The 13,361-nt window shown below is 43.7% G+C and overlaps 1 protein-coding gene across 1 annotated transcript; it reads left to right on the top strand.

Moving 5' to 3' along the window:
- Positions 1-1,999: 1,999 nt before the first annotated feature.
- LOC138769713 (apolipoprotein C-I-like) lies at positions 2,000-11,635 on the top strand. The gene is made up of 4 exons (XM_069948344.1): positions 2,000-2,020; positions 4,688-4,766; positions 6,216-6,354; positions 11,431-11,635. The coding sequence occupies exons 2-4, from the start codon at positions 4,712-4,714 to the stop codon at positions 11,480-11,482; spliced, it is 246 nt and encodes an 81-aa protein (XP_069804445.1). The 5' UTR covers positions 2,000-2,020; positions 4,688-4,711; the 3' UTR covers positions 11,483-11,635.
- The last annotated feature ends 1,726 nt before the right edge of the window (positions 11,636-13,361 follow it).

Below are 13,361 nucleotides of genomic sequence, written 5' to 3'. Positions count from 1 at the left end.
GGCATCATGACATTATCTATCCTGTACTATGAACACCATGTTAGCGTTGCCATAGTTACAGTGGGGTGTGTGTGTGTGTGTGTGGGGGGGGCAGGAACGAGATACACGAGGTTGAAGTGTGCGAAACAGGAACTTCTCTAATTTATTGAGGAACTGTCATAAGGTAAACAGACATTTACAGAAGAGCACTTACCCAAGGGCATTACCAAAATATCACATTGTATCATAGCCTATAGATACCCTGAGCTTATATGGTAATATAGGAACCCTCTCGGGTCTCTCCACCTCTTCTGCTTTAAACCACTTGACCCTCTTCTAGACAATTGTTATTTTGACCTAAAATAACTTTTTTTTTTTTTTTGAGAATCTGACAAACATATCCTTCTAAGTCCGTGTTGCAGCAATCTCCGTCCAAGAAGCCCATATACGGCCCTATTACACTGAGTGATAACCGGCCGAATCAGGCCAACTTGGTCGATTATCATTCCGTGTAATAGAGACAATAATCAGCCAAAGAAATGAACTTCGGCTGATCGTTTCTTTAGGTCCAGGCCTAAAATCATTGGTCACCGACTGCACATTGCTATGTGTAATAGCGATACGCAGCCGATGGCTAACAATTAAATAAACCATTCTTACATCACTCTCCGTGTTCCCGGACTTCTCCTGCCTTCTTGCTCTCTTCCCGGCACCACACGCTGCAGCTTCTCTGAGCTTACAGGCTGCTCAGCCAATCACTGGTTGGGACCACCGCCGCCAGCGATTGGCTGACGGGCCTGTCAGCTCAGAAAAGCCACAATGTGCGGTGTAGGGAAGACAGCAGAAGACAGAAAACCAGGAACGCGGAGAAAAATGCATAAACAGTATAGGAGAAGGGCTGCACAAACATCGCTAACAATGTCCATGAAGCCCTTGCTAAAAGGTAATGGAGCCTGTAATAAGATCAGTAAACGTGCGCCAATCTAGCAGATTGGCACTTGTTTACATTATTGATCAGGGCGCCATAGGCCCATCTAATAGGACGCTTAGTCAATGTCTTAGAGATGATTAACAGCAGGTAAGGGCACCAGTGGGACCCCCACCCACCCATGAAATATTAAGACATATCATAAAATTTTTATGACGACAGGTTTTCTATACCTACCAGCAGTGGCGTAGCTACCAGGGTCGCAGCGGTCACCACTGCGACCCGGCCCGCCATGAGCGGGTGTCCCGTCCTATCCGCTTTGACTTCTGGCGCACGGGAAGGTCTCTGATGCGCGCGCTGCCGGGGATAGGACGGGACACCCCCAGCAGCCGCACATTAGCCGGGGACAGACCAGGAGAGAGGCAGTGATGGTAGTGGTTTTGGTGTGGCGGTAATATTTCCTTCCTATATACTGGTAAGATTGGTCTCAGTGTACAGGATTTGTTCAGTAACAGTATAGTGGTAATATGTATGGTGATATTTTCTCTTCCTATATGCTGTTGTTATTGGTAATATCTGTCTTGGTATATATATATATATATATATATATATATATATATATATATACCAATAACATCACTTGGTCGTGAAAGGGGGGGGGGGCAAGTTGACCTCTCGCACCAGGGCCCAGGAGACATTAGCTACGCCCCTGCCTACCAGGTAACTTTAAGTGACTCAAGATCCGATTAAGAAAAATAAAGAAAAATAAAGCAAAGTTTTCAAAAGTTACCTAACATTTTCTGGAGATTATCCGCAGATTATACATTCCTTACATGCTGCTGGATGTGAGAAAACTTTTTTTATCAATTGTTAACTTTTCCCACTAGGGACCTTGAAATAATTTGTGCTTCTTCCATGGGAGACTTTTTGGGATGTTCCTCGGTTAGGTAACAAATTGCTAACCTCACCCTCCATGTCAACAAGGGGTGGGAGTAGTTGTGAGGAGGGCATGCCTGGGAGGGGACTGGGCACATAAGAGGATGTCTGCCTATAATCACAGGATCAGAAGCTTTTTGTCTGCGTCCAGGTGAGTGTGATTCCAGCAGCAGATCTGTATGATATAGCATGAGTCCAGTATACATTGGGATTGTTATATAGCATGCAACTGATCAATAGAAACCTGATTACTAAAGGTATACTGCATGTTTACTCTCTTGGTTAGTTCACTTTTGCCATGTATCTAACACTTGAGAGTGATGGGGTTTATTTTATTAGAGATAAGTCAGTACACCTTTTCAGCATATTTTTGTTATTTACTGTATATAGCGCCAACTTATTCTGTAGCTCTGTACAGGGATTGCCATCACTCATACAAGAAACTGGTACCAAGGAGGATCACGATATTTTCAAAAAATCGCACCTATACACTAGGGCTAGCTTCATATACAGCCAAAAACAGCAAAAATATTTTTGAGAATACTTGTTAGACCCAGTTTACATGAAGGGGATAAACCACTACCAGACCCCTTATTTCCTGCAAGGACTAAGGCTTGAGCGTGCACACTAGATGCTTGCCCAGCATTTATGGGCACCTTAAGAATTGATTGGTTCCCAATGTCTCTCAATACCTGGAATAGCGACCCGATTTACTTCTCAGGTGTTCAATAAACCAGTAGAACATCACAATTGTTTTCTTCCCATTTAAGTCAGTGGTAAAGATTGTCAAGTTATTTTTGCATAGTGTCAACTTACAATTTTTTTTTTTATATGTGCAGAGGAACTTAATCTATTTGCTATAGATAACATTGCAGTTCTAGGCATTAAAGGGTTATTCCAACTTCCAATATTTATCCCTATCCATAGTGTATGATCAAGGGGGATCCAACTGTTGGAACCTGAGAACTGGGACCTGAGTCTCCCATCGGAATAGATGGGAAAAATATTTATAGGGATGTTCAGTCCTGACTGCTGTCTGTGTAAAAGATCCCAAGATCGTCCGTTTACCAGCTGACTGTTATGTTTATGTGGCCATAAAATCCTAGTCTACAATTGTTCCTAATCCTGACAATTAGGCTGTGTACATCATTGTTTCCATCAATCTTGATTAACTTGTTTATACTTGATTGCGTTTACACGGAGCGATAATTCGCCCGATCGTACAATTAACGATTTCGAAGTAACGATTTTTTTTAAATAAAGATCAGCGTTTAGACGGAACGATATATCGTACGGAAAAATTGTTCCCCAGAAGGGAGGGGGAGGAGGGGGGGGGGGGGATGGAGAGAAAAGCTCATACACAGATTTTTGTGTCTTAAGCAGAAAGAAGCAGCTCAGAACTGGGGGAAGGAGACTGAACAGATAATAACAAGTCTGGAAGGAATTGTTAGTCTCACCATGGGCAGCAACATAAGAAAAGTTCTGTGGAATACCCCTGAAAAGTTCTGTGGAATACCCCTTTAAGTGTTGGTGCAGTTACTTCTATATATCTTGTGTTTTTGGATTGCCTATTTATATAAAATTAGGGGTCTGGTTAATGTGTTTGATGGTCCATTTACTGTTTGTAGAACTTCAAGTACCAGTTAAGTATAGGATGGTGTTAGTTGAAACTTTTGGAAAACCTAGACAGGCGTTGTGCAGTTCTATTGCCGTCTTTTGGGGTTGATATGCTGTTCTATAATGGGGTTACTACCAATTGGTTGAAAGATAAGAAAATGATCTGTCTCCATAACCATATTCATGATTCCTACCATATGCTTCAGCACGAAAACACTGTTTACAAGTTGGGTAATCAAATACTATAGGTCGCTCTTTGTAGTTGGGTTCATCGATAAGACAAACTCACAGATAGTCCATGAAAACAAAAAAAATCCGGGGTCCACGGCCATCGTATGATAAACATGATTTATTCTACATCGTTATATTTTATATATGACTTAAGACCCCTTTTACGTGGGCTGATAGTGTTCCCAGGAACGCTCATTAACCTAATAATAAGACAAGTAAAAGGGCCAACAATCGAGGGAAAATGTCATCCACTGGGCCCCGTAAAGGGGCCCTAAGTCGACTATAGTCAGGTCTTCAGGGCTGAGTGATTGGAGCTTATTGGGTTCCATTGTAGAAACCTAGTCATACATATAATGGCATACACAGCCCAATAGTCCTCGCCAGTAATTATGTTCCCGTTGCAGTAGTGACCTTCTTGAGTTTGAAGACCCCCCATTTATAGAGAAAAAAAAAAAGCCATACAGTTTTGGAAGGAGTGGATACTATGTATGGGGTCATCCAGACACTAGCCTTAAAAATTGTTTGGGGGGAAAGAAGCATCAACTCCTGATTCCTTGCTATTCCATAGTAATAAGCCCCTGCCGGGTATTTGGCTGAGGTTTAGGGTCCTATTACACGGGCTGATGGGGGCCCGATAATAACTGTTTACTGTGCCCAATTCACGGCCTGATAATTGTTTAACAAGGGCTGCATGAACTTCGTTACCGATGTCCTTGCAGCCCTTGCTTAAACTCTAGACATTACCTATCCGTGCTGCAGGGCTCCTCTTGCGCTCTGCTTCTCACCGGGTCCAGCGCACTGCAGCTCCAGAGCGGCGGTCCCGGCCAGTGATTAGCTGAGCGACCTGTCAGCTCAGACAGGCCGCTCTAAAGCTCGAGCGCGCAGGACCCGGTGAGAAGCAGAGCCCAAGAGAAATTTCCTCACACCAGTAGTAAACTGGTAATCTATTTTCGCTTTAACCACACAAAACCCTCTAACTTCCTGTTTCCTTATCAGGTGTTTTCTCCATCTGTGGTGAAGATGAAGCTGCTGCTCGCTCTCGCTGTTGTCATTTTTACTCTGTCTGCGCTGGCAGGTACTGTATGCTTCAAACATTTCTCATAACGCAGGATGCACTATTATTGCTTTCCTCCAGAAACAGCACCACTCTAGTCCTCAGTTTCTGCGTGGTACTGCATCTCATGTGCATTGAAGTAAATGGAGCCAAGTTGTAACATCATACACAACTTGGATTGGCGCTGTTTAGGGAAGAAAGCAGCTTTGTTTTTCAAATCTTCTTTACTTACCAAAGTATTGTCGACGTTGAAAACGAAAATTTAAGGAGGGTTTACCGTTTTATTGACCAGACATAGGGCGGCTATTGTTGGTGTTCCTATTCTAGTGTAGACATTTCACCTCTTAACTCCCACGAAAGCTAAGAAAACAGTGTAGGATGTATCCCTATCATTTATGATATGAAGCCACATGTCAGGTGAAGGGCCAGGAAGATAGGGATCATTACTTTAAAGGGGAACTCTGTCTAAATCCCAGACAGGCAAGAGGCTGGGGGAACATAATAAAGGAATCATACTTACCCATCAGCATGTCCCTGCAGTGCAGACTCACCACTGACATAAAGCTGGTGATGCTGTGCTGTGGGAGCATGGGAATGGGTAAGCATAGCCTCTTTATTATGTTCCCCCCACCCCCTGCCCACTCAAAACAATGGGTCACTTTGACCGTAGTTCTCCTTTAAAGGTAACCAATCAGCCCAATCGGGCTGATATGGTTCTCTGAACTGCTGTATACAGCTACTGCAGCAGCGACGGCACGTACTGGCCGCGGCTGCAGCAGAATTTGTATACCCGAAAAAAAGTACTTTAATATCCCGGGCGTGTGACAGGCAGCGGCGGGGAAGTAGTCATCTGGGCAGCTCCCCGCCCATATCTAGTCACTGCACTCTGCCTGTCAGCACGCTCGTTGAGGATGAATGACAGGCAGAGAGGTCCTTTACTGGCTTCTCTGCCTGTCAATCATCCCTCCAAGCACAGAGGGTAGTGACCAGAGGCAGAGGGTAGTGACTAGATACGGGCGGGAAGCCGTCCAGATGACTACTTCCCCGCCGCTGCCTGTCACGCGCCTGAGGGATTAAAGTCCTGTTTTTCGGGTATACAATTTCTGCTGCAGCTGCGGCCAATACGTGCCGCGGCTGCTGCAGGAGCTGTATACAGCAGTTCAGGGAACCATATCAGCCCGATTGGGCTGATTGGTTCCCTTTAAAGGAGAACTACGGTCAAAGTGACCCATTGTTTTGAGTGGGCAGGGGGTGGGGGGAACATAATAAAGAGGCTATGCTTACCCATTCCCATGCTCCCACAGCACAGCATCACCAGCTGATTGGTTCCCTTTAATAGTCACTACACAGGTGGACATAGTATATGAGTGCTTTTCTCATTTCATAGATAGAAACTAGGTTTGACGATGATGAAGTTACTTTGCGGCAATTTTACACAATACATAATTATCATCCTTTTCAACATTGCAGAACCCAGCTCAGCAGATTCCCAGAAGCCCTCCCTGAAGGATCGGTTTACGTCTATTGGGGAATCCATAAAAGATGCAGTTACCGAAGTAGGAGACAAGTTTAAGGAGGTGCACAACAGTGAATTTTTGACAAAAGCCAGGTATGTACATGACTTAACACTTGCGCTCAGACACAGAGGGGGAAATTTATCAAACTGGTGTAAAGTAGAATTGGCTCAGTTGCCCCTAGCAACCAATCAGATTCCAGATCCACCTGTTATCAGAATCAGATTCCACCTTTTATTTTCCAAGGAATCTGTGAGGAATGAAAAGTGAAATCTTCTTTACACGAGTTTGATAAATCTCCCCCAAAGTGTTAGATCATCTACTTTATTAAGAAGATTGGGTAAACATCCATAGAGTAGGGAGGAAAAGTAGGCCAGGGTCAACATTATATTTTTCTATCCGTTTTATGTGTCAGTACATTTAAGTTTAACCTACAGTAAAATGCGGCCAACCACATTTTTGTGTATGTAAAAAAAAAATGGTTTTGATCCATTTATTAATTAACTTAAGCCAAATTGGCAAAAGGTGTTTCAAATGAGGAGATGAGATAGGAGGTGCTGGGTTCACAGATGCTTTGCCCATTAAGTAAGTGCAAGGACAAATCTTATGGTCCCTTTTCACGGAACGATGAATCGCTGAATCAATCGTTTGGTAATTTAAGCTTTAATTGGGGTTTATTTTATCGGTTTTTGTTTTTTTTTTATATATACTTTTAACACTTTTTTTATAGTTTTATATGCAATCATTAGATTGCATATACTGATCAATGCTATGCTGTGTGACACGACTGCCTGGCTCTGGGGACAGTAATGTGTGCAGGGCCGTTCGCACTGAAACGGCCCTGCACACATTGAAACCTGTTCACAGTCAGGAACGCTTATATATGTTTTTGCTTCACGGGGGCATCGGCAGCAGAAACGGATCTAGCCGTATGGCTGATGTAAAGGAGTAAATCCACAATTAGATTAATTGTCTACAAATGTTGAAAATTTAGGACTGTTGCTAGTCCACTTAGACATGGGAATCCTTATAAGCCTACTCCAAGAGCACAAAGGCAGTTCTGAAAGTGTTTAGAAAGAATCTAAAGGAACACCATACACATTCAATAACATTCAATTCCCAAACGTTATTATCATCTGCCCATCCTCCCCACACACAGCACAAGCACAGCCGCCTTCCCTATAGGGAGAGGGGTTTATCTCTCCCAGAACAAAGGGGTTGGGCAGTGATTTCCCATCACGCCCGACTCCTATCTCTACCGATAAAATCGGTTGGTGGTTGGTTGGGAGAGCCCCAATGGGGACCTTTAGGGTAGCAGCAATTTTAGTTTAATTTGATTAGTTTAATTAGATTGTATTTGTATTTAACTGTTATTCAACAATCTGACCCTATTCTATTAGTAATCTTTGTAGACATCTGGATGATTTATGATGGTTTACTTACTTTTCTTGCATTGCTTTATCTAAAATATACACCGTAAATCAGAGATGGGTATAAATTCTAGATAAAATAGGATGGTGGGGTCTGCAGCAAAGTTTTTTTTTTTTTTTTTTTTTAACATAATGGATTGTGCACCCTATGATTTACCAGGTTATCCCCCTGTTAGAGGTCTGGCTGATACAAGGCTACACGCAAACTTAACCCTGATATGGCTTTTTACGGTGGTCACTAATGGGCCTTATTCTGCTGCCATCAGCTTTTTACGGCGATGGCAGAGAATAAGATAGCGGCGCCGGCAAGACCCCCACCCTGACCCCCCAGCTACCGGAGGTTGCTGAGGGGTTGGGCCAGTGTGTGGGGTCGGTCCCGTCCGGCCCCCGTACCGGCGATCGCCGCTATTAACATTATAGTGGCGGCTGCTGGTAACGGGCATTGCCGGCGCCGGCACTGACTTTCACGACGGGGGGAGATGAAAAATGTATCCCCCAGACCCTAGATCAGCCCCCCTAGTAGGCTGGTCACTAACCCTCCCCTACCCCGGCAGCCATCACATCCAAGATGGCCGCCGCCATCACTGTGAACAGACTATGTCGATGGAAAAGTAAAAATAAATCAAAGCACCCGGAGGTAGCAGAGAGCATGGGGCAGTGATCGGGGACCCCCCTGTGTGGTCCCAGTACAAGCGATCAGCAGTATATACTATATACCGCTGATGGCTTGTGCCATGTGCTAACCAGCACTTTTTATCCCCTGTCACCATAAGTGATTGGTGACAGTGGATAAAAAGTGATACTGCTCCCCCCCCAAGTCGTCCCCCACCCCCCAGTCACCCCCCGTCCCCCAGTCACCCCCCTACCCCATATACTCACCTGATCCAGGGAGGTCCTTCCTCCTCAACGTCCTCCTTCAGAATCAGTCGTCTCTGAAAATTTTAAGTGACGGGGACCAATTTGGTCCCTATCACTGAACTATGATTACTGTGATAGAAAATATCACAGTAATCATAGTAATATAGTGAAAATAAATGTGTAAAAGTACAAAAAGTGAAAAACACACAAAAAATAAAACACACTTTTTATTATAGTAATAATTGCAGTTTACTCCCAGATTACCCCTAACCCCCCCAGATTACCCGTAATCACCGCAGGTTACCCGTAATCACGCCAGATTACACGTAACCACCACACGTTGCCCATAACTACTGCACGTTTCACATAACCACCGCACGTTGCCCATAACCACCGCACGTTGACCGTAACCACCGCACGTTGACCGTAACCACCCCAAATTGCCAGTGACCCCCTCCAGATTGTCCGTAATCACCCCAAATTACATGTACCCACCCCAGATTACCTATAAGCACTTCAGTTTATCTGTAACAATCCCAGATTGTCTGTAATCCTTCTAGGTTGCCCGTAACCACCGCAGGTTGCACATAACCACCCCAGGTTGCCCGTAATCATGCCAGATTACATGTAACCCCCCAGATTGCATGTAACCACTGACCACCGCACGTTGCCTCAGACCACCGCATGTTGCCACTGACCACCGCACATTGCCACTGACCATCGCACGTTGCCTCAAACCACCGCACGTTGCCTGTAACCACCCCAAATTGCCAATGACCTCCTCCAGATTGCCCGTAACCACGCCAGATTGCCGTACCCACGCCATATTACAGGTACCCAACCCAGATTACCTATAAGCACTTCAGTTTATCCGTAACCACCCCAGATTGTCCATAACCACCCCATGTTACCAGTAACCCCCCCACGTTGCCTGTAACCACCGCAGATTGTCTGTTAGCACCGCACATTGCCCGTAACCACAGCAGGTTGCCTGTAACCACCCCTGGTTGCCCATAATCACGCCAGATTACACGTAACACCCCCCAGATTGCACTTTAACCACCGCACGTTGCCCGTAACCACCCCAAATGGCCAGTGACCCTCTCCAGATTGCCGTAACCACCCCAAATTACATGTACCCATCCCAGATTACCTATAAGCACTTCAGTTTATCCGTAACCACCCTGGATTGTCCGTAACCACCCCGGATTGTCCGTAACCACCCCAGATTGTCCGTAATCACCCCAGAATGTCCGTAACCACCCCACGTTGCCCGTAACCTCAGCAGGTTGCCTGTAACCTCCCCAGATTGTCTGTAAACACAGCAGGTTGTCCGTATCCACCGCAGGTTGCCCGTAACCACCCCACGTTGCCCGTAACCACACCACGTTGCCCGTAACCACACCACATTGCCTGTAACCACGGCAGGTTGCCTGTAACCATCCCAGGTTGCCCGTGATCACCCCATGTTGTCCGTATCCACCCCAGATTACCCGTAACCACCCCAGGTTGCCCGTAACCACCTCCAGATTACCCGTAACGACCCCAGGTTGCCCGTAATCACCCCACATTACCTGTAATCTAATTTTTTTATTTTATTTTAGTAACTGCGCTATTCTTATAACTATTACTAGCTGCGGTTTTGCTCCAGCAAATTGGCGCTCCCTTCCTTCTGAGCCCTGCTGTGTGCACATACAGTGGTTTATGCCCACATATGGGGTACCGTTCTACTTAGAAGCATCTGAGTTACAGATACTGGGGTACATTTTTTCTCCTGTTCCTTGAGAAATTTAGAAATTTCATACTAAACAAACAGATTATTGGAAAAATTCGAGTTTTTCATTTTTACTGGCCAATTTTGAATACTTTCCTCTAATACCTGTGGGGTCAAAATGCTCATCCTACCCCAAGATGAATTCTTTGAGGGGTGTACTTTCCAAAATGGGGTGACTTATGGGGGCATTTTTACTCCGCTGGCACTACAGGGGCTCTGCAAACGCACCTGGCGCTCAAAAACGTCTTCAGCAAAATCTGCATTGGAAAAGCTAATTGGCGCTCCTTTCCTTCTGAGCCCCGCTGTGTGCCCATACAGTGGTTTATGCCCACATATGGGGTACCGTTGTACTCAAAAGAACCTGCGTTACTAATTTTGAAAATCCTTTTCAAAATGAGACACTTTAATCTAAACGTATATATACTATTGGAAAATTTTAATTTTCAATTTTTTACGGCCTAATGGTGAATACTTTTCTCAAACCCCTGTGTCAAAATGCTCATTATACCCCTAGATTAATTCTTTAAGGTATGTAGTTTCCAAAATGGGGTCACTTAAGGGGGTTTTCAGGATACAAACCTTCTAAATCCATTTAAAAAAAAACTGGTCCCAAAAAAAATCAGTTTTGGAAACTTTCACGAAAATGTGATAATTTGCTGATAAATTTCTAAGCCTCATAACACCCTAAAAAAGTCAAATATGTTTACCAAATTATGCCAGAATAAATAGGACATATCGGTAATGTGACTTAGTAACTAATTTATGTGCTACGACGTTCTTTTTTTAGAAGCAGAGAATTTCAAAGTTCATAAAATGCACATTTTTTTAATTTTTCATGATATTTTGATGTTTTTCACAAAAAACACACAAAGTAGTGACAAATTTGGCCACTATCATAAAGTGCCATATGTGACGAAAAAACAATCTCAGAATCGCTAGCATACGTTAAAGCATCACTGAGCTATAAGAGCATAAAGTGAGACAGGTCAGATTTTGAAAAATTAGCCTGGTCATTAAGGCCCAAACTAGCTGCAGCGAAAAGGGGTTCAACTTATATGAACTTGCAAAGTCCCACATGAATGTTATCTATATTTTATCTTTCTCTCTAGGAACCTTTTCAAGGAATGGCTTGAGAATATCAAAGAGAAAATTTCGAAGTAACTTCAAAATAAACGTTTTAAAAGAATCACTTCGAGATGAATCCCCATTTCCTACTACATGTTTCTAAATAATGTTGTAGACATTTCTTTTTTTTAAAGCTTAGTGTAATCCACCTACATATGATGAGAATATAATAAACTCCGTTCTTTCCCATATGTGCTTTTTTTTCTCTTTGTAAGAGCCTTGAAATAGCCTTGCATTCTTGAAACTCAATAAAAAAGCTGACAATCCCAATTGAAGCCAAACAATGCAATAGTACAGGACCCAAATAATTATAATAGTGGGGGTGCCCGGTCATTTCCCCCTTGGTTTATGGTTCGGAGAATGGGAACATAATTATCCCTGGAATCGGCTACTGAACATTTCTTGCTGAGTTCTTTTTGGTGGTCCCAAGAAGAATACATGGCACAGTGGCCACCATCCATTCATCCATTCCCGGTACACTTTCTCTGGATCAGTGGGAGTTCTTTCGGTTGGACCCCCAATGATCAGCTTGTTGTCCCCTATCCTTTGGATGGGGATAACATAAAGGGATGGGAATAGCACAGATGATTAATAATGCTGGTCTCCTCATATGTGGCGCATAGGTAACTATAAGACAATCCAAAAGGCTGGGTACATGATCAAATGGGGTCCTAATAAGGTTGGGAATGGAACAATTCATGAATGAGTTGAACATGTCCAGCTCAAAGGGGTTGTCAGAAGACGATGACAATTCTGTGTTATATGCAGGCCCAGTAGGTTGCGGTACCGGTACCGATGCGTCACTTGTCACAGGGCCTGAGTGGTACGCTAGCTTTTTCAAAGTCTCAAGTACACTTCATCGATACAAGCAGTTTACCCCTTTTTTCAGTGTGTTGGCGGGTGACATCAAACACAAGGAATCAGAGGTATTTAGTAGCCAAAGCCAGGAGGGGAACCTACACAGAGGAAAACTATAATGGAAACTTTTTTATTCCTATATGTTTTAGACCCACTCCTGGTTTTGGCCACCAAATATGCATATATATTAAGATAAGGAAAAGTGTCCTTAGTTCCCCTTCATACAATATAACACACGTGTCGTTCACCAATTGTCCCCACCCAATTTTCCTCACTAAAACTATGATGCTCTATACTGACATAACGTCTCAGGCCAATTGCCAGATAATTAGGCCAAAAAAGCCATAATGCTGCGATAATGAGGAATAAAAAATGTTTCTATATCCCCCGCCAAAATGGTTGATGTTTGTTTTGGTTGGTATCCTTGACAACATGTGACATCACAAGCAGGGCTGAGGAGTTGGAGTCGTGGAGTCGGAGTTGGAAAAAATGTACAGACTCCGACTCCGAACAGTTTAATTGAGTTTTTATATGAATTATATATATATATATATATATATATATATATATATATATATATATATATATATTATGAGCAACATTCTAATAGGACACTGGCCCTATTAGATAAGGGTGGTCGGGGAAAAGTTGTCGGTCACTATTTGGCAGCTTGTTTCTGAGCTGGAAGAGTCCATTGTGTGGGGGGAGATCTGTGCTGTTCTCTTTCTGGATGCTGGATGACTGTATATGAGAAGCAGTGTAATATGAAGATATCCTGTGTAATATAGAGGAGGAGGAGAAGACAAAAGTAGTGTAGCAATAACCTCTGTCCTCAGTGTGGTGTGTATGGTGAATATTTAGTTAGAAACATAGAAGATTGTCAGCAGGAAAAGACCACCTGCTCCATCTAGTTTAGTTGTGAGTTGTTCAGGACATGGAGGCTGGAGACTGGCTGCATCCACTGAACACACAGGAGAATCTGCTTTATATCTTTCCTCGTTCCCTCAGAAGTCGCCCCAGGATCATGTAGGACGTTAGGGAAAAGCTGGTGAGCCAG

The sequence above is a fragment of the Dendropsophus ebraccatus genome, chromosome 12 (assembly GCF_027789765.1).
Source record: "Dendropsophus ebraccatus isolate aDenEbr1 chromosome 12, aDenEbr1.pat, whole genome shotgun sequence".
Taxonomy (NCBI): domain Eukaryota; kingdom Metazoa; phylum Chordata; class Amphibia; order Anura; family Hylidae; genus Dendropsophus; species Dendropsophus ebraccatus.
Note: the sequence above shows the minus strand (reverse complement) of the source record. Positions and strands in the feature narration are given on the sequence as shown.

What these genes read in the sequence shown, in the direction of transcription:
- LOC138769713 (XM_069948344.1), top strand. Translation starts at nt 4,712, where the DNA reads ATGAAGCTGCTGCTCGCTCTCGCTGTTGTCATTTTTACTCTGTCTGCG. An exon ending in TACTCTGTCTGCGCTGGCAG is followed by an intron (nt 4,767 to 6,215) that starts GTACTGTATGCT and finishes TCAACATTGCAG; the next exon opens with AACCCAGCTCAGCAGATTCC. An exon ending in GAATTTTTGACAAAAGCCAG is followed by an intron (nt 6,355 to 11,430) that starts GTATGTACATGA and finishes CTTTCTCTCTAG; the next exon opens with GAACCTTTTCAAGGAATGGC.